At 40.3% G+C, this 20,999-nt stretch overlaps 1 protein-coding gene across 1 annotated transcript; it reads right to left on the bottom strand.

Moving 5' to 3' along the window:
- Positions 1-1,571: 1,571 nt before the first annotated feature.
- rnd1b (Rho family GTPase 1b) lies at positions 1,572-15,166 on the bottom strand. The gene is made up of 5 exons (XM_042491894.2): positions 14,900-15,166; positions 14,280-14,367; positions 5,669-5,778; positions 5,348-5,482; positions 1,572-4,560 (listed from the first exon to the last, which is right to left on the bottom strand). The coding sequence occupies exons 1-5, from the start codon at positions 15,017-15,019 to the stop codon at positions 4,315-4,317; spliced, it is 699 nt and encodes a 232-aa protein (XP_042347828.1). The 5' UTR covers positions 15,020-15,166; the 3' UTR covers positions 1,572-4,314.
- Between the last annotated feature and the right edge of the window lie 5,833 nt (positions 15,167-20,999).

The raw sequence follows: 20,999 nt of genomic DNA, 5'->3' as shown, positions 1-20,999 counted from the left end.
TGACAAGGTAAATCAATTCGTACCAGATTGTCTTGATTCGGAATCAAATGACAGTAAAAAACGGCATGGGACTAACATAAAGTGGGCATGTCTGTAAAGGGGAGACTCGTGGATCATTCACTCATCATCACTCATTCAGATATCTTTGGGTCAGAGGTCACGGGACCCCTGTGAAATGACTATGCCGTTTGCCCATAGCCAAGATGTAGACCAACTTTGGAGCATTATTAAGGTTTTCTAGCTTCAGGATACCAGTATCATCACTCCAGCTTTAAAACTCAGCCCGGTACAGCTCCTACAGCACAGCAGTTACATTCACCTGTATCTTCTCAACACAGGACCCAGGTATACTAAATTAACACCAACACAACATATCAACCAAGACATACATTCATAAAGCATCTATATCTCACCTGTATCTCATCAACACAGAGTTTACAAAGCAGGACTCATGTACACTAAATTAACGCCAACACAACACTGATATCCGCTTCTCAACAGTATTTAAAACACAGAAACACTAACAGCACACTTGAAAAGAGCTACATTGAAGCCACCTAAGCCTACAGAATTGGTAATGCTAGTACTGCTGCTAACTGGCTAGCTCCGTTTGCTAGCTGTAGCTGTCTCACCTGATTAGCAGTTGTCTCGTCGCTGGTCCTCCCCCTCTTGTCCCTGGCCTGTAAACGTTACTCCGCCAGTATCAGTCTCATCCCGATCATTCTGTCCACCCTCTGTCCTTGTCATCGTTTGACGTAAGCCGTGGTTGGAAAGATGTCCTGGACTCTCTGTCCTCCTCTGGTGTCCGCATATTGTTGTCATTGCCGCTGCTAACGAAGACTTTCGATGCTAACGTACTTTTCAAATAAGTCTGAACTTTGGAAACAACCTGCAACATCAGCCTCGATTGTTTTTTTTTTGTTGTTGGTTTTTTTTTGTCGAACTTTCTCTGCTCCAGCTTTTAGTTTTTGGCTTCCTTTTTCTGTCCATTTGTGTTTTTATTTCAATCGCGCCACTTTGTCTGCCGCCTAGATTCAATTTACTTCCTGCTTGACCTCTGACATTGCATGATGGACCGTTCCACTTGAAGCTGTGTGGGGAGGTGACAACGGCCGGTACCACTGTACCTGCCTTACACAAATAGACTATTTACATTTTTGGGGCTGTGTAACCCCCTAATCAGTTGGGTTGTTCCAGCATCAGGTCGGCCGCTGCCGGCAGACCTTTCTGTTTTTTCTCCCGACAGCTTTTTTCAACATTGCTGGTGGCGGCCGACTGTATCCAGATCGTTTTTCCAATGACTTCAATATCTTAATTCCACATTGCTTTGTTAAACTAAAGATGCAATTCTAGAAAACTCAAGTTGATTTTCCAAATTTTTTATTTTCATTTTTCATATGGACAGTTGAATTAATAAGCGTTACATGGCCCCCTGGGCCACTCTATCTGGCATCTGTCTGAAATGCCAGACCAGCCAGTCTGAGCCTGAATATTATATTATATAATATATATTAATTCTGACAGTCTTATTAAAAACTTAAGTTTCAAATGACAGGAGAACGACAATTCCATTCAAGGGTGCCAGACAGGGCAAGCTTTATTAACACAGCAAAAAAAAGGACAAAAGATAAGAAAAAAAGGAAAAAAGTCAAATTCCAAAATAGATTTTTAAACAAATGTACATGTCAATCAAAAAGGCAAAAAAATGCCACCAAATAAATACTCACACCAACAACAATATTTTCATGTGACATCCTTTGCGATGTCTCACAATGATTATAAAACAAGAGACAGTATGTACAATCATACAACTTTAATAGGACATGCTTAGGAGTTTGACTGCACCAATGTACCACACACTGACTACAACACGAAGGCTGCATATTAACTGACATGGTCTGTGAGCCGTCCATCTATCCCATCATCAGAAGCCCTGGCATCAGCTCCATAACCCAAAGAAAAAACATAAAGAAATGTTTGTTTTTTTAACAAAAAAGAAAAGAAAAATGCATAACTGATGCTGTAACAATGGATGTGGGGATGTCTGCTTGTGAGCCAACCCTCTCTGTCCACACAACCAACCCAAGAGCCAGTCTCTGTTTCCTACGCTGAATTGTTGCTAGGCAATGCTGAGGAATTTGGTGTGTGAACATGAACTGGAAGCCTTTGTGCAAATCATAGCTTTAAGTTCCTCCGACTACCGGGGGGGCAGCTCCATAAAGACGCTACAACCATCTCAGAGATATTTCCAAAACAACACAACTCACATCATGCGCTTAAATACCAAAGAAAAAAATAAGAAAAAAAAATTACATCAACCAAATAAACAAAGAATGGAAAAATAGCTTTCTTTGAACAGGGCCAGCCTGTGCATTTTGATTACTTGTTCTCCTTACATCTTGTTTTTCCCACACACTAGCCCTTTTTACAAGATGATTGTTAGACTTTTGAAGTAAATTTCCAATTTTAAAAGTACACACTTCACTGTCAAGCAGCTGATTTAAGTCCTGCCGCCTCAATACATTTTATTATGGTTCTAAATGTAACATTGACAGCAAAGTCTAGCATCTCCAACTCAAAGAGCATGGCTCCCTCTTATTCACATACTCTTTATCTATTTCATAGCAGGACATTGTCATTGGTTTTTCTGTATACCAGTGGCTACTTATACAGAGGAGGAGGGGCAAACACAGATCAGTAGCCTCTTTGTACAGCAGAGATGGTTCAATCTATAACATGGATGTCCGTGGAGCTATAGCATGACAGTTATCACAAAGCTGCATCTTTATTGCCGCACGGGTTACCTTGCATCACAAGCACTTAAATCATTATTGCTTTATGGTTAGAAGCACAGAGATCAATGCTGCACAAACACATAACCATGAAGCCAAAGATTTAAGCTCAGAAAAAAGGGTCCAATTTTTGCTCCATAGTTGTCATTACCTACAGTAAATGCTGCTTATTGGAGGTCAATAGATAAACAAGAGTGTACAACACAAAAACTTCTTGGAAGAGTAGAGTCAGGTTGGGAGTGCTACATTGGATTGTTGCAAACAAGAGAAATCCAAAGGCATTTTACAGTAGTCAAAAAATCTCAATGACTTCCGGGAACATGATATGAAAGGCATTTTTCAAAACTGCATACCATTTGAGAATTGTTGAAAAACTGTCAACAACGCAATGCTACAAATCTTTGAAACTGCAGACCAGATTTATCCCATTATCCCGGCCTGACTTAGGTAGGCGTTATCCTATGCTTTTAAATATGCCTCATAACACTTTGACTGGCATCAATAACCAGCCACAGCTTCATAAATAACGCTCGACAGCTCGGCATTGAACTGTTTTTATGCTTCTGGTCACAACAAAAGCATATTTTCTCATCCATTAAAATGTGTTTGTCCTATCACCAAAATAGTATTTTCAAATAGACTGCTGTGACAGCAGAGACACCGGAAGCCCAACTAAACTTCTCTTTATTTTTTTTTTTCGTGTCCACTTTTCTGCAGTCATTTTGTACACACAAAGCCTCTTCAGCCTCCTCCACTTAGTCCACTGAAAGCTTGTGGAGCACCGCTTTCCAGAGCTACACAACCATGCATCAACAATCAATGCAGGTTGAAATAGTCTAGACTGCTGTCTGCACAGCAGCCTGCGCTCACAGCTCTTATCCCTGCTCTCATCAACACTGAGACAATGAGAACAGCTCTCTATGTAATAGCTCTTGCTGTGGTCTGTCCCACTACTCCCTCTACATCTCTGTGCTTTCACAGGCCTAAATGGGGACACCAGGGACAAGCTATTTCACACCTCACACACCTTACTAAGAGGGATGTACAGGATTTTGCTAATTCCTGTCGGTTTCATGCTAGATTTATTTTTGTACTTAGAAAAATATCCATTGAATTGTCTGAGAGGCATTTACATCACAAGATTAAACGTCACACGTTGCACATTTCCAATTTGGACAAAATCAACATGTGCCTAGAGATAGTAAAATCAGACAGATGTAACACCATTGTAGTTGCATACTGTTTACAGGTGAAAAAAAATGAGAGCTCGATGATCAAACCTTGTTTCTTCGAAAGCAGGATAAACAGTAGTGGAGAAAGATGGATGTGCGCTAAAAGGTTCAGGAGCAAGTGGACAGCGAGGTGTCCACCTCTTCTGAGGGGTGTTTGGTTTCCGGGGGGGTGAGGGAAGGATTCAGCAGGTAGCCCTGATAAAACCATCGTGCCCACCCCCCCTTCCCCGAGACCAAAGAGACGGGGGCTGGGGGTTGCATGTGAGAACTGTAACCCAGGAGGTCTCCACTCACATGACCGAGCAGCTCTTGGCCTTCTCCTTCTTGAAGGTGGACGAGAGCAAATCCGACTTGCTGGGCAGGTGGAGCAGTCTTTTGGAGAGGCGGCGGGTGGGGCTGGGCTTTGGGAGAGGCTGCAGCTTGTTGATGCAGGCCATCGCTGCAGTGCGAAACACGCTGTGGATGCTTTTCTCAGAGGTGAACGCCGAGCACTCCAGGTATGCCTCTGCACCCAGCTGCTTGGCCATAGCAGAACCCTGCAATATATGTGATGAAGGGTGACGTTCGAAATGTCCTTTGATACATTTTCATTTTTTTAAATTTGCACCAGGGTCACAATGTAGTGTCGAGGTCAGGAGGAAATGGCCTTGCAAGCTCATAAAACAGCTATGAAATAAAAATCGAGGGAGCATGCCATCACTGACTCTTCTAGTTGAAGACTCATTATATGTGTGACCCTTTGACCCTCGTAAAAAAAAATGAAATGGGAATTACTGATATTTATGATTTATCATCTGCCATTTAAATTAGGATGGTTTTCAAGAAGTAAAGAAATCAGATTACAAAAATGACTTTGAAACCCTTGAGGATGCCAGCTGACAAAAACAGCTCCAGTGAGAGTGCATTCACATTCAAGGTGTGAAGTGTTTATTGACATTAAGAGGTCTGCTGATTATTGTGAATTTTATTTTTGTTTAAACTGCCCAGCCCTGATATAAAATAGAACAACAAAATGATACATTTGGTGTTATCTCTTTGCCAACAAAATTAGCACATTTATGATTTTTTTTAAAAAAGGGGTAAGACTTTTTTCCCCATTGCCAGTAAACAAGAGCTGTGTACACTAGTGGGTCATAATGGATGATTGAGAGTGATTACTTTTATATGAATCTCTACATTGTCTGTAGGAAAATCCTGCACAGAATCTCTTTGCATGTGTTGGTCATACATGTTTTTTTTGTCGTTGTTTGTTTGTTTATGTTTTTAATCCAGGTGTTTACTTTATTCCTGAAAAAACTTTGTGAGTCTTTTCTTGAGTCTCACCTGCTCATAGGTGATGGGAGTCTGTTTCTGATTGGACAGCTCCATCAGTGTGCAGACATCTGTGCGCAGGTCGGTCTTACAGCCAATGAGCAGGATCCGTGTACTCGGACAGAAGTCCAGGATCTCAGTTTTCCACTGTGGACACAAAGGACAGCTGGTTCGCTGGATCCATTTTGCCAAAGTGTACAGTAAATATTGACTTGTAAATGCATATTACATAGTCCTACGGTATACAATCACAAAAACAAGCTATATTTAAAGGAACGGCTGATTTAAATATGTGACTATGTGACACAAAAACTATTACTATTAAGCCATTACCTTCTTCAGACTGCTGTCCACAGTGTCTGGGCGGCTGATGTCAAAACACAGCAAAACTGCATCTGAGTCACTATAGCAGAGAGGCCTCACATTATCGTAGTATGGAGAACCTTGAAGGGCAGAAAACAGAGAATTATTAATGTGAATAAAACACACGCATGCATATCTGATATCAAGTTGTTTCATGTGCCATCAGTGATGTCAGTGCAGACACTTTTGATCACACTCAAGGGAGAATGTGTTGAGAGCTGAATATTGCTGATTTGTGACGTTTCAGAGGATTCTTGCACAGCCACCTTTTGAAATATTGGCAAAAGTCCTCAATGTTTTTGTCATCCTTATGGTGAAATGCACAATTGTAGTTTACATATCTTGTAGTTCTCAAAGTTCCTCTACAAGTTTTTGTTCCTAAATGTTTGATGGGCCTTTTGATTTTTTAAAACTTTGAGGTCAGACCTGCATATAAGCACCTTTTACACTACCTGATCAAGGCAGGAATGTTTGCGCCTCGCCATTCTGTATAGTCAAATAGTAGACTGAGGGGACAGAGTTGTCTTGCTGTTAATCCATAACGAGAGGTAGTACCAGTTCTGAGATCGCCATTACTTTTCTTGTGCCACATTCAGACACCTTTCATAAGTGTTTAAACCTTTGAAACCTGAGCAAATTGGTTTGACTTTTTTCCAAAACATGGGAAAAAGACATTAAGAATTATGTATGAAATGTCCCACAAATAGCAAGACATTAGTAGATATGTATACCTCTTTCCCACCACAAGTAGTGTGTGCACGCAGGTGTTCGAAACACAATTAAACCTGCAAAATAATGGTGTGTGTGTTGTATTGTAAGTATGTCCTTGCAATGTAAGGTAAACAGTAGACAGCAGCAGGAAGGTCTTTGAAAACTTTTCAGTGGTTTCTTCTCTTTATATATCTCTTACATATACAGTTTATCTTTCAAACTCGGTGCAGATGTATTTGGATCAGTGTTTTAGCTGCTTAGAAGGAGACGGACAGTAATTAGTGAAGACGAATCATTGCATCTTGCCAGTTAAGAAGCTGAAATTAGCGTGTTCACCCGGGTGATATGTTCCCATCAATCGGAGCCAGCGGTGATAAAAACCTATGTCTACTGTAGAATCATTTGACCCAGGTGTGAATGCTAATTGTATGCATTCTCATTACATTAAAAAGCCATATACTGGTGGGTGTAAACAGGGTTTTTCGTGCAGTGTGAATGAGGCTTTCAAAAATATATATTTTTTAAAAATTAGCTGTGTCCACAGAACTATATTTACAATGATTTTCATTTCATATAAAAATTATCTTTACAGAATTATAATTTTAAGCATTTTTTAGGGCATTTTTCCTTGTTTTATTTCACTGTATTATTTTTACATTCCCTTTCCCATGTTTATGAAAAAAATTGAATGAAAAAAAATTTGCCCCCGTCTCAAAGAGATGGGTCTGGGCTAAATTTGTTTAGTAAAATGTCTAAGAATGAATGATTTCAGCAAATAATTAATTCATTTAAGGTGGAGATTGCGTCAGGAATTGAATGCTGTGACACCAGGCAGCTGGTCAGGGCAAAACGGGTGATGGAGCAGCAGAGTGTCAGAGGCAGAGAGAGAGAATACAGCTGCAGGGATTATGTGCAATCGGCATCGCTTCTCCTGCTGAGCCTCACTTTGCTGTCCCTGCAACTGCTCTTTTCCCTGCTCCTATATCCTCTGCTGGCATTTCAGAGGTAGAGAAGATGACAATCGAGCACTAAATCCTCATTGATCTTCTCTTGCAGTAGATTACGCAAGTGGAACGGTGGGGCTCAGGGCAGGCAGACGCTCCCACTCATGCTCAGAATCCTTAAGTAAACCACCCACCCCCCAAAAAATCCTCTGCTCTGCGCGCAATACCTCCAGTCCCTCTGTTACCACAGCAACAGCCTTGGAATCCACCATCTACATCAGGCATTCCTCCCACCTCTCCATAAAGGCTTGCTTTAACTGCCAATCAATCATTTTACACCGCAAACTGCCCACCCACCCACTGTTGGGGACATTCCTCTGCTCCACAACAGAGTTGGGGACCACAACTCATATCCACACGGTAACGCCACACCTTACAATGACACGCAGACTCACTATTTAAATTTGGCAGCAGCCAGGGGTCTGCGATCAGATAAAACAGAAGAGGAGCAGCTCAATGGGATTAACATGTTTACTTTAGGCTCCGTGTGAATCCCAAAAGGGATTCAGTGTTCCTCTTATAGCCACAGAAAACAAAAGCAGTGTGTGTAATCACTCATTAGATATTACACAACCATCCTAATTGATTTAGAGTGTGGAAAACAATGCATCAGATGAAAACATATGAAAAAAGCACACACAACATGCGTGTGTGCATACAGATCAGTTTCATGAATACTTAATGATTTTCCACATTATCAAAGGGTAAAACTGAATTTGCCAGCTGCTGGGCGCTGTGAGTGGAATAATGACAAGCTGCTATGAAATTCCTCTGGGCTCAATGTCCTGAAGAAAGTAAACATCGCAGCAAAGGAACAAAGGGACACGCTTGTTGTATTAAAACTCATTTTTCAATGCCTTTTGGACAGAAAAAAGACTTTGTTCTACTCTTAAGTAGCAAATTAACCAAAACTGTCTGATTGAAGTTAATGATTTACAGTGTTTTTACAAAAAGGGAAAGATGTTGCCACCTTGTGAATGCAAATTATGTTATTGCCCAAACACCATTTAAATCAAGGGATGGAGAAGAAAAACCTCGCTCATCTGTGAGACAACTTTGTGTTTGCTGACTGACACATTAAAATCAGAACAATTAGCACCACTAGGTTGATTAAACAAGACTCTCTCTCTCTCTCTCTCTCTCTCTCTCTCTCACTCTCTGTGTGTGTGTGTGTGTGTGTAATGGTGGTGGTGGGGGATGTCTCATGGGAGAGTCAGGGCGCTCTATAAATCTCCTCAATCTCCCTCAAAGGGTTATCACAGAACTGGGGAACCTGGGTGTGATTCCGCATTAAATGGCCACTGATCTAAATGCAGCAATCAATGGAAAGCTACACATGGGGTCCAAGAGCCTTTGCAATTAAAGCTGACAAATTAGTTACCCTGTCAAGAGGAAGGGGAGATGGAGGGGACATCTAGGATGTTTTTTTTTTAACACAGAAATCAATATTATCTTTTATTTTGGACAAAGGATTCATGATTCAGTGGGCGTATTTATCCTATCTTCAAAGGAATAAAATAAAAAAAGATATGAATGTGTAAATATTAGTGTTTGAAGCTCTGCAGCATGCTGTTTGGGTACAGTAGCAGCCTTGGCAGCACTCTCCCGACACTCCAGGACCCAGTTTCTAATCCTGGAAGAAATAGCTTTTTCTATTGTGGCAAGAAAAAGCCAGGAGGCAGAGAGGAAGGAAAGCAGGAGTGTAGCCGACTGAGGGAGATCACAAAGAGCCCTCCTATGCCATTAATCCTTCACCCCCTGCAGTCTGATATCACAGAGCACCAGTCTCTGTCTCTTTCCCTCTCTTCCCTCCATTGCAACGACCCAAAGAATGGCTTGGATAGATCAATATACATGCAGAGCCTTAGCATGCTCCAAATGTTCCCTTTCTTCCTTTTTCTCAACAGCATGCCTCGACAACAGATGGAGAGTTTCTGAGGCATGAAACATGGAGAGTGAGGCTCACTAACTGGGGAATGGAGGGAAAAGAAAAGAGCATAACCAAATTCCTGCAGCTGAGCTCCACTCCATCCGTCTTGATGGTGCGGCGCCCAGAGCTATGTGTCGAGGTGAAAATTGGGCCAGAGCCGGAGTAGGCTTTGCAGGCCGAGACGACAGGCCTCATGTTGGAGCGTACAGGTGGGGGAGGGGAGGATGTGCTTTTTCGGTGTGTACAGGAGTGTATTTTTGTGCATGTGTGCTAAATTAACTGAGCGACATAGCCCGTCTTCATCATTAGCACACTCCTCTCCTACAGTGAGAATGCAGGGGTCAGACAGATTAATGATCCAGTGATGGGATGACTCACAGATTTGGGGATGAGTGTAGCCCGGCCCCTCCACCCACACTCAGCCGACTGGGAGCTGCTGCTGCAGCCGATAACTACGGACTTCACAGCCAGGCCAAAAAACACTCTACATTGCGTCAGACAGTTGTTCCCTGGTTTCACATGCCAGAGTCAGTCAGAATCGGAGCCAAAGACCCCCTGCAGGAAGAGAGAGGTCGGCTCTTTGTTCCTGAGCATCACCACGTCTGAGCTGTTAACAAGCTTTTCTTTGTAACTTGACACTGTCAAAGCTCATCACACTCTGCTCTTTGGAAGTCGACTCAAAACATAGATGGTTTAAAAAAATTTAAGTGCAGCCTTGATGTGCATTACATTAAAAGTGTATCCTGTTTATAATCTCTAACGTAGTCAGAACCTCAGAGGCAAAAACTGTCAACCCTGTCTCCTACAAGTCACGTTTGTACGTGACTAAACTGCTTGTTGTTGCAGCAACGTAATCGCTGCTTGGATTATGTTTCTTTCAGGTAATGAAACACTACATTAATGGACTGCGTTGGCTTTGGGAGGAGGTGGTTGGGGAGGATCTTGGGCGTACAAAGTGTAGGGCCGAGAGGCCAGAACTTCATATTCGTGTCCAGACTCCTGTCTTAGATTAAGGCAACATTGATTAAGGTCGAAGAAAGATTGTGACTTTGGTTAAATGTTACTAACAAAGCTATTAAAAAATAATACTGTGCAAGTGGATATTGTATTACAAGATTGCCTATTTTGGCATAAACAACAGAAATACATTTTCAGTCAAATTTGCTGATATGTTCAGTGTCAACATTTTTATGACTTGCAAGATACATAAATTAGACTAGCAACATTTCCTCACTATATTAAGAGAAAATATAATATGCCTGGCATTACGTTTCTCTCAAAGTGGATTTGCTGTTTCATATTGGTTGTATATAAATGTAATTGATAGAAAACAGGACTGAAATTGTTGGTATAGTTAAAATAATATTGCTAATACCAATCAAGAAACCCAGCCTGCTAGGTACACTATTACTGTAAAATGATGCATTTTCACTGCAAAAACTAATCTAGCCCTGAAACGTCCAGTGATTTGATGCACTGGTTAGTCATTTAAATAACTTATGATGTAAAAATACCTTTGTTTTACATTCGTGCTTTGTCTCCCTCTCCCTACAGTCATATTTTGGGTGTATTTCATTTATCACAACAGAGACAACACTCACGATAAACAAAGTCAAAGATGAATGTAACTGATAGCCTTATTATTACTTTTCTTTCCGGATTTGCTGTAGGTATCATGATAATATTAGTTATTATGAATTCTTTGGACTCATGGATTCATGTAGGGAAAATCGTATATCGTGCCAGCACCAATCACAAACATAGACTGATTGATCAGTGGTTAAAACAATCAGTAGTTGCAGCTGTAAAACAGACTGAACCCTAAAAATGACTAAAAGCTGAGTGGCTGTTAAAAATTACGGATATATTTCCATTAACATGATTATTGTCTGTTAACAAAGCCTCTCTGTTACAATCAAACAGATTGTTTCATCAGCTCAAATGGATATTGGGTTCATTAGAAATCAATCGCATTCATTACTCATATAATAAAATGATTACATATACAGTATCTTCTAACACTCTAAAGCTTTATCAGCAAGACCATTCAACCTGAAATAAATCACCCACTAACACCATAACAAGATTCATTATCCACCATTCATGAGTTACAGCTACTGGACGCCGTTCCTCTCTTTCACTCTCCCCCCTGCATGTCCGATCGGACCGGGCTGATTAAAACTGGGGGATTGATTTTAGTCTGTAAATCCATGGCTGGGCTCGAAGAAGGAGCTGCCTGCCATGTGGAGCCAGTGATGAGGTCAGTCCAATCAATGAGGGGGAGTCAGGATAATGAGGAGACCCTCTCAGTGTGGCGGGGCTGCAGCGGCACAACTCCATGCAATTAAAGGAAATTACAGTGAGGAAAAGAAACTGTACAGTGTAACCAACAGATGCCTGTCATCCATCACCAGGAGTCTGACATGAGATACATGAGAGTCATCAAGAACAACTGATGGGGAGGAGGGGCTGATGTAAGTTCTCCTCTCAGTAGAACGAGAGAGTGAAAATTCAGTCTTTAAATCAAACCTAAAGCTGGCTGCAAATAAAAATATTAACATCACCACAAATAACTTTCTGCTTTACCACTTGTGGCCTATTCAATCTGATAATTTCTAATTGTCTGTAAAGCAGATATGCTATACATGTTTTGTTGGAGTTAGAGTGCAGCAGTAAAACGGTTTCATACTGTGGTATGAATATTTTTATTATTATGTTTATCATACTGTGTATATCTGCTTATCTGCAGTTTTGAAGAAAAAAAAAAGCAATTGGACAGAGAAACTGACCTTCATATATAAACATGAGGTGTCTTACCAATGTTGTAAGTTTATTTTGAAAAACACTGTATGCATCTAATAAGCAGACACTGCACGTTTTATGTGTAAATTGACATAATATATTTAACAGGCTTAAACTGAGAGGGTGTCCCGCAACGTCAACAGCAAACACAGGACGATACTCAGCGCGTCATATGTAGACATGATAACTGGTAATATAGCAATGAAAATTATTGTGCAATACATTTCACTATAATAATGGCAACTAATGTATTTTCTGAGGCATTTGTAGTACCCTGAAAATCTCACACCACTGCTATCCTCGCTGTATTACCTGGTATGTTTCTTATTGAATACGTTCATTGTTCCTTGTGATGCAAATTAGCTAGAAACTAACTGGTGCAATTTTGGATTGTGAATGGATAACGAGGAAACAACAAAGAAAACAGTTAACAGAGGGAAGAAAAGATTGGAAACAAAATCGACAGGAAAACAGTGTAAATGAGAACAGAAACAAGTAAAAGGATGAAGAAGAAACAAAAACACAATCCAACAAACAAAGAAAGCAAGCAAGAAAGAATTAAGAAAGAAAGAGAAAGCATCCGACTCAGACTCGTGGGTCGGTCAGAAGGGGTGGCCCAGTGGACCTATTCAGAGTCTTAATCCTCTGCATCATGCTGTTCTGTGGGTGACCCAGAGCAGCATATGGAGGCAAATGCAGGTCACCAGAGTTTCTGAGCTGCCTCCTGTCTGTCTGCTCCAGAAAACCTTCCTGCCCAACAGGATGTCTCTCTGTGTGCCCATCATCCCCCGGCACCGGGCCCACTCCTGCTGGCCGTACCAAAGGTCCACAGTCTGGGATTAAAAAGCAGGATTTGGTCTGGGGAGGGAATTACACTCTCTTCTTTTCCCCCGTTGCTGCTTTTGGATAACATCGGGGGAAAACTGAGAGTAAATACTGCATCATCTCACGCAAGTGGGTCTGTTACATAAAGGATTTGTTGAACGCAGACACACAAAAACACACACGAGCCAACTTGCGGTGACCTAGTGAGCCTGCGATTACATCCAGCACGAGTGGAGAGAGGAACCATTGTGCAGTGAGCATGAAGGCAATCAAACAGGTGCTGCAGACCCGTGTTCGCGGTATTCAGGTCAACACACAACTAACAGCAGATCCCCTGGGAGATCCACACTGACACATTGACCCTCTTTTCCACGCTTAGTGTAAATGAACATATGATGCACAAAGTCAGCAATAACAACAAGTGAAGCGGAATAATCCCCGTCTCTCTGCCGAGTTTCTAGTGAAACATTTTGGCACAGACTTGTAGATCTGTGAATCTTTTATCCTGCCACATGCAAAAAAATGCATCAGATGATATAAGAGGAAACTAAATCAGCTGCAATTCCAATATTGAAGATGGAGAAGCTGCAGCTCAACAAGTGCATATATTTGGTTCAATGATGGATGAAAACAAAGAGTATGAGGCCTGCATTTTAGCCTTTATGTAATCAACCATTTGAAACCTGAGCAAATTGGTTCAATTTCTTTCAAATACACAAGGAGCAATGGGAAACTTAACAACACAGGGCCCAAAAAATAGCAAGAAATTAGGCTAGTAAAAAGTCACAAAAAATAAGCAAAAAAAGAAAAGTAAAAAGCAAAAACAAACAATAAAATGCCTTATTATAAGTGCAGAAATGTTTTTATTTATGCTCATTTACAAGTATATAGTTTATTTTTTCTTTATATAATTATAATGACTATAAATATATTCTTCTACCCCCCCCCCTTAAAAAAAAATCAGTTCATTTTCTTTTACTTTTACTAATTTTTCTTTTTCCTCGGGTTTCAAGGGGTTAAATAGCTTGTGAGAGGCATCTGAATGCAACGCAAGAAAACTGAACCAGGTTGTAAATGGTAAAACACCACTAACATGATACCCTCTACATTCCATGATTATGACAATTACATTTCTTGCTCCGAAAAGAAGAACATCCATCCAGAGGACCTTTCCAAGACACAGCTCTGCTTTCTAAGACAGACGCTCATTACATTCGCAGCGCATTGCCTTGTATTCCCCCTCAGTGCTGCAGGCAGAATGGCAGGCCATGATCAGCCAGATAAATACAAGAAAAAGGTGATGAGTTACCTGAAGTGTCCCACAGACTGAGCTCCACTCGCTGCTCCTCCAGCTCCAGACAGGCTGTGTAGTTTTCAAATACCGTGGGCACGTAGGTCTGGAGAGCAATTAGCAACATGGTGCCATTAGTGGGGAGGTGTCAGTCAGTCAGCTACAGGTAATGGAATTTATCTGGCTAATTAGTGCAACACGAAAACACGCATTGAGGGTTTAATAAAACATTAAGCCTTAGAATAAGATTTTTGTTTCCTTTTCTCAGTTTGAATGAATTTCGGATCGATCAATCACGTGAATCACTGCAGCTGCAAGAAATATGCAGGCCAAAAGAACATGAAGCAAACATAAAAAAAAATTATATATATATAGCCTACATTTTCATTCATTGTGCGTTTTTTAAAAAAGCATCTAAAAGTATTGCGGTAAACACATTAAAACACACGAAGAGGACGATTTTTGGAAGAAAATGCGCATGAAAACAGATTGTCTGCAACATGCGCACCGCTTTTCTCTGACACGTTCATCATTTTAATCATTTAAAAGACTTCACATTCTGATTATCAATATAAATAGAGAGCAGCCTCCTGCACACACGTTAAATGCATTTTATAAGAACCACATTAAGAGCATACCTCTGGATAACAATCCTTCGCCAGAACTTGCAACATCGCCGTTTTTCCGCATTGAACATCTCCCACAAGAACCAGTTTACATCTCACCACCAGCGGCTGTGTATTTCTCCTTTCCTTCATGGTGCTAATGATGATCCAGGGTTCGTTGCTGAAAATGTGGAGAAAAAAACAAAACAAGAAGAGGAAAAACCCAGAAACGGTCCCAGTGTGGTGGAGCGTCCTGGTGCGTGGCTCTCGGAGGAAGCTCGCAGTTGATCTGATTGAATTTGCCACTGCGGCTCTTTATTCAAGCGAGCAGCAGCCAATAGGAGCTCGCCATTCCACAGGCTTTCTAACATCCCTGTGCTGCACGCAGTCAGTGATGCTCTCAGAGAGTACAGACGAGTTGTTTTGTCAAGGATAACAGAACAGCTGCGTTATAAACTTGGGTTTTGTTAAATATTTTGTTCAGAATAATGTGCACTATTTCAAAAGAGAAGGTCAATAGTTAGACCATGTATTTATGGTTTTTGATTAGATTTTTATAAGGAATTTAAAAGCACAAAGACTCAAAAGAGTATCATGATAAAAAAAATCCTAGAGAATAGCACATAAGAGCATAACTAAAAACGCACATTTCCAAAGTGGCCCTGGGTGGAAACAGCAAACTTGACAATGGTACATAAAAACATGTTGAATCATTGCAAACAAACAAATTACATAATAAACTTTCTCATCTCCCTTGAAACTCCACTCCCACGTTTCCCTGAAAACTAAATACATTATTATGAACAAGTCATTTTAACTCCTTCTCCAATGCAAAATGGCTTTACCTTTAGTTTTTAGGGTTTATAAAATAAAATAGCCAGTCAGTCACTGAAGACTTGTGTTTTGTCACCTGTGGGTCTCGCCTGTCACTTGGTCTGCTGCAGATTGATTGATTAGATTGACTTGGCTGGCTGGATCAATAGCACAGCACTGGCTGAGAACAATAGGACTGATAGACCAATCCACACTCGACTAATTAGTTTGCTTTGTTCTGCACTACAGAGTCAAGTCATCCAAGTCCATCCAAACAACTCAGATTCTTCTTTTTGAAAATTAGTTCTCCATCTTTGACAGCTAGTTTGATAATCCCAGTCTCAGATTTAGCAAAGTGTGTGGAAGTTAAAGGTCCAGTGTGTAGATTATAGGAAGATGTATTGGCAAAAATGGAATATAATATAATGTCTCTTTAGAGTATAATCACCTAAAAATAATAATTGTGTTTTTTTTTACCGTAGATGAGCCGTTTATAACTATAAACCAAACACTGGTTTTACATGGGGCCATTTGCATTTCTGCATTTTCACATTGGCTGTCATAGTTAGCATCCCCAAACAGCATTTTTTTTTTTTACACCAAACTGCTTTATTCTGCATTTTTTTGTCAGTAATGGGTAGACAACTGAAAATCTATACTATAGAATGACACAAGTGTATTACATGTAACATGTTACTAACCCCCTGGTTTTAATAGTTTAAATCACGGAGTCTGTTTGTTTTGGAGAGGAAGAGACATCTGTGAATGATTCAGCTCCTGGTAAAACCTCCTGAACATCTGGATCTTAAATTGTCAGAGAAGAAAGGTGAGTACACATTAGCAGGTGCTAGGCTAGCAGCCTATATGTGATGGGCCAAACAACCTAGGAAAAACACTGATTTGTCACATTAAACTACAGCGTTTTAGCGGTTTAAATCGAGGAAAAGACCTCTGCAATTAATTCATCTCATGGTAAAAAAAAAACTCCTGAACAATGAAAACTGAAGAAACTCTAACTGGGAGGAGTTTTAGTTGATTGCAGTATGAGGTACTCACTGCTAGATGCCACTAAATCCCCTTAAACTTTACACACTGCTCCTTTGATATAATTGGCTCTGGAATTAGGCGTATTAGCACTGAACTGTATGACAATGATTTTCTTATAATTGTCAATTTCCTCTTATTTCCTCTCATTTCCACTCATTTCTTACTGGTTATAGTCATTTAATAGTCATTTCATAACAGTCTTCTAACAACAGATACAATTTAAAGATTATTTCAGTGACCCGCGCTCAGTGTAATACCACCATGTCAACATGCAGAGGGACGGTGTGAAGCCCCTTGATAGGTGACCAGCTATTGGCTGCCAACAGGGTCAGGTCAGAGGTCCTCCCTCTCACTAAACCCCTGAAGACACACACAGGCACTGACTTTCACACCCTGAAGGTTATTACTGTATGGAAACAGCATCACATTGTTAGGAAAAGGAGAATTAAAAGATAAAAGTCAATTAGCCGCCTTCCTCTGTGTCTGGCAGCCTATTAGCTAATTTACTTACTGTTGCCAATCAGAGCTCTTGCAGTTTTTGCCCCAGTGGGTCAAAGCAATTTGCCTTTATTCACAAACAGCCCATTCACCCCCCATGCTGGGATCTGTCTGTGTTTTACAGCCCAATATGTCTTGTTGTCAAGACACACAGCTCTGATTTGTGGGGGTTGTGTCTGCGCGCAGAAGAGAAAATGTTTTGTATTGCTTTGAGCGTTCCTTTCCATCAACAACAACATCTGACTGAGTGCACTTTCTCTTTTTATTTTTAGTATTTCTCTGTGAGAAGAGCAAGTTCTCTACACCAATCTTTGAAGGGAATACTGTGAAATAATTATTCATAGAATCAGTGGGAAAATGCAGCACAGCACAGCACAGCACATAAAAATAAGCACTTTGAAAGTTTTTGATGTTATTTTAGCATTTATCCTGCAGGAGGATAGACAATCTCAGCAATTGTTCTAATGCTGGAGCTGAAGAGTAATTGTGAAGTCACTGTGTCATTTAAAGAGGAATCATGCTGTAGAAAAGAAAGACAGAGTAGAGAAAAAGGGTGGATTCGGAGGAAAAGCAGCTGTATCTTTCAAAAGAAAGGCAAATGAACACAAAGTTCTACTATAGTTTTTAAGAATGGTTGTCTTGTCTTGTACTTTTTGCTAATTTCTTGCAAATCTTTGGGTCATTTCCTCTTCTGCTGCTCATTGCCTTCTTCCAATGTTTTTAAAAGAAATGACGCCAATATGCATAGGTTTTGAAGGATTAATATTGTTTTTTAACTTGGTTAGCTAGTTAATATTCCAATAGTTAGCATGCTGATAACATAAGCAGCACTGCCTTTAGTTTCACTCTTTTTTTGGTAAATATATAGATTGTGCCTTTAAAGGAGCAGTGTGTATGATTTAGTGGCATCTGGTGGCAACTGCAGATTAAACCAGCTGAAACTTCTCCCAAGTGCAAAGCATGATTTTCTGGTCAGGAGTCCTTCAGTGTTCATTGTTCATGAGGTACCAGGAGCCAAATTCTCTACAACCTTTGTGTTATTCCCAGAATATATAATAGAGATCTCAAAAACTGACATAGATTATGTTCATTCGTTTTCTAAAATCGTCAAGTGAGATCTTATCACAGTACTTACAGCATGTGGAAAAAAGAGGGCTGAAATATGTTGAGATATTCAGTTCTGCAGCTTTGCTTAATGCATTAGTGTATTATCAACACTTCCTCACTGCAGTTGATTTATTAAAGAGAAATGGGGACAATTTAGGTGTTGTACAGGGCTCAGATTTTTTTTGCTGCCACTGACTGGTAGTAAATAAAACATCAGAGCAGGAAGACAGAAACAGTGAAGAAGAAAAGTTGCCAAAGATGAACTCTCTTTAACCCTTCTAAAATAACTGCAATGCATACATGGATGTCCGCGTAAGCAGCACAGAGCTCCTCTGATGGGGCAGGAAGAGACAGGTGGCTGTGAATAATCATCAGGCATAAAGTGACACCTTCCAATATGGCTGAAACTAGAGGATGAGTGGGAGGATCCAGGGGGGGTTACTACTGGCAGGATAATGCATTGATGCCTTAAACCATCACACCTCCGTATATCTGGTGACAGTGTTGGTAATTACCATCAACAAAATGAGAGAGTGACAGCAAGCGACACATGCTAAAAGCTGAGTCACTTTCTTTCTCGCAAGAATGTCAGGTGGTGAGAAACATGAACTAGATGTTCTTATTTTGCTGCCACAAATTCATCAGCAGATGGTGTTGTAACCTCAGATTAGCATGACTTTCGCAAGATATTCTGCACTGTTGCAGCAATTCAGACCAACTCGTGTTAGATCAACCGAGGAAGGAAGTGATGTTAGAGCACCAATCGATGAAATGTGGCATGACGAGTTCAGGACAGATGGTAAATGATGATCATGTCCAGATAGAGGTGGTAATAACAGGGATCTCTGCATAAGCAGAATCCGAATGAGCGGCACATGGGTGCAGTTATGAATTTGAACAGATTGATGCACTGTTGACCATCCCAAAAAAAAAACCAAACAAAAAAAAAATCCCTGTGTGGACGGTTTAACCATTTGAAACCTAAGCTGTTTTTTTAAATTTGCAAAAACATGGCAACGGGCAGCTTAATAAGACATGGCCCAAAAATGACTCGGGAAAAAGTGCACACTGATGGAGTTTTATCTTAATTGGAACTAATGAAGGGCCCAACTATGAAATACATCACCAGAAGAAAAGAACATACCTTTGGTCAGATAGTGTATAAAACCTGTTACCAGGACACTTTTAAAGGGTCAGTTCACCCAAATTACAAATAATATATATTGAATATTATATTTCCTTCAAGTTATATCTAGTTATATCTATATGTAGCCATGGTGATATTTATTGTTTCATTTTTCCAGGTTTTGAGATTCCAGGTCAGCCTATAATTAACCCATACTCGTGCATTGTAAGCACCTCAGCCACAAGAAGTTGCACATCCTTGTTTCAAGTGACAGCAGATGTGATGGAAGTTTTGATGCTCTGTACTCAGGGACTCTTGGAGCTCAGATTGTGTTTACCGTGCTTTCCACTGAATGGCATCAATGCTCATTAGTTCTTAAGCTCTGCAAACAAACGGATAACTTGTTTTCTACAGCACATTTGCTATCTGATTGGCTCTCTCTTTTAGAGCCTTATCAACAGGTATGCCCTTTGCAGTGTTTGACAGCCTCACATGCTGCCAGTCTACTGGAGTCTACTGCATTAGGCAAAATGGCTCAATTAAAATTGCATGGCCCCTGGGTGGGGAAAACAACACAAAAAGTCTCAAAGGAGCCTAGAAACCAGAGGTTCTGGCTAACATGAGGTCTGCATTAGATAGTGGAAAGATCAGAATGACTTGTGTGTGTTAACCTCTCTTAAACCCTAAGAGTGTGTAGTCACACCTTGATTGGCCCAGAGGGGAAATGCACCAAGTTGCTCTTAATTGTTAATTAGGAGCCCGTCCCCATATCCTACGCCACAGGTGATCTGAATAACCGTCCAATTAACTCAGAGGAATTGTGACATTCAGCTACAATGACTGAAAAAGGGCAAATGACAGCAAGAATGAGGGAGTGCTATATACCGTGCATCTTCTGCTTCCATCCAAAATAGTATCAGTCTAGGAAGTTTTATTTGTGATATTAGAAGCCCTGAAAAATTATATTTAAAAAATGTGTTGCAATGTGTCTTGTGATAGACATTGCCACAGACATTCAGTTTCCAAGTACTGGATTGTAGTGTTGTCACAGATACTAATGTATCAATATACATTTTAATTCTGAATATTTGATATGGTTTCAATACTCATTTTTCCACAGTATCGATCCAACACTACCAGCTGTGCCCTCTTGCTTTTCGTATTGTCAATGTTTATTCAAGTCATCCTGCTGTTCTTTGCAATTGACCAAGAAAAGAAAAGTCATTGCTGCCATATTATAGCCTTTCTTTGGAAAAAAAAAAGTTAATTTTATGCCCTCAATGTCAGTTTTTTCCTGTGGTATCAATGATGTTATTGAATATCAATATTTTTTTAAGTATTGTGTTTAAGTTAGAAATTCCTGTATTTTGACACCACTAAATTGTATTTAGGGTGAAAATACAATTTAAATACCGGTTTTAAAGAGGTAAAATTGATATCTTTGGTTCACATTCGTCTGATCATCCAACAGCATGACACAATCTGAAGCTACAGAGTAGACGTGCCACTTCTGTCCTCTGCTGGTGGTGTTAGGAATCACCA

This window comes from Plectropomus leopardus, chromosome 9 (assembly GCF_026936395.1).
Source record: "Plectropomus leopardus strain MGB_pleo_1.0 chromosome 9, ASM2693639v1, whole genome shotgun sequence".
Lineage (NCBI taxonomy): Eukaryota > Metazoa > Chordata > Actinopteri > Perciformes > Serranidae > Plectropomus > Plectropomus leopardus.
Note: the sequence above shows the minus strand (reverse complement) of the source record. Positions and strands in the feature narration are given on the sequence as shown.

Bases quoted from the DNA above. Each gene is read 5' to 3' on its own strand.
- rnd1b (XM_042491894.2), bottom strand. From the start codon at position 15,019: ATGAAGGAAAGGAGAAATACACAGCCGCTGGTGGTGAGATGTAAACTG. The intron at 14,368-14,899 runs GTATGCTCTTAA...ATTGCTCTCCAG, and splicing joins CGAAGGATTGTTATCCAGAG to ACCTACGTGCCCACGGTATT. The intron at 5,779-14,279 runs GTAACTCATCAC...CTGCCCTTCAAG, and splicing joins CAGTCTGTGGGACACTTCAG to GTTCTCCATACTACGATAAT.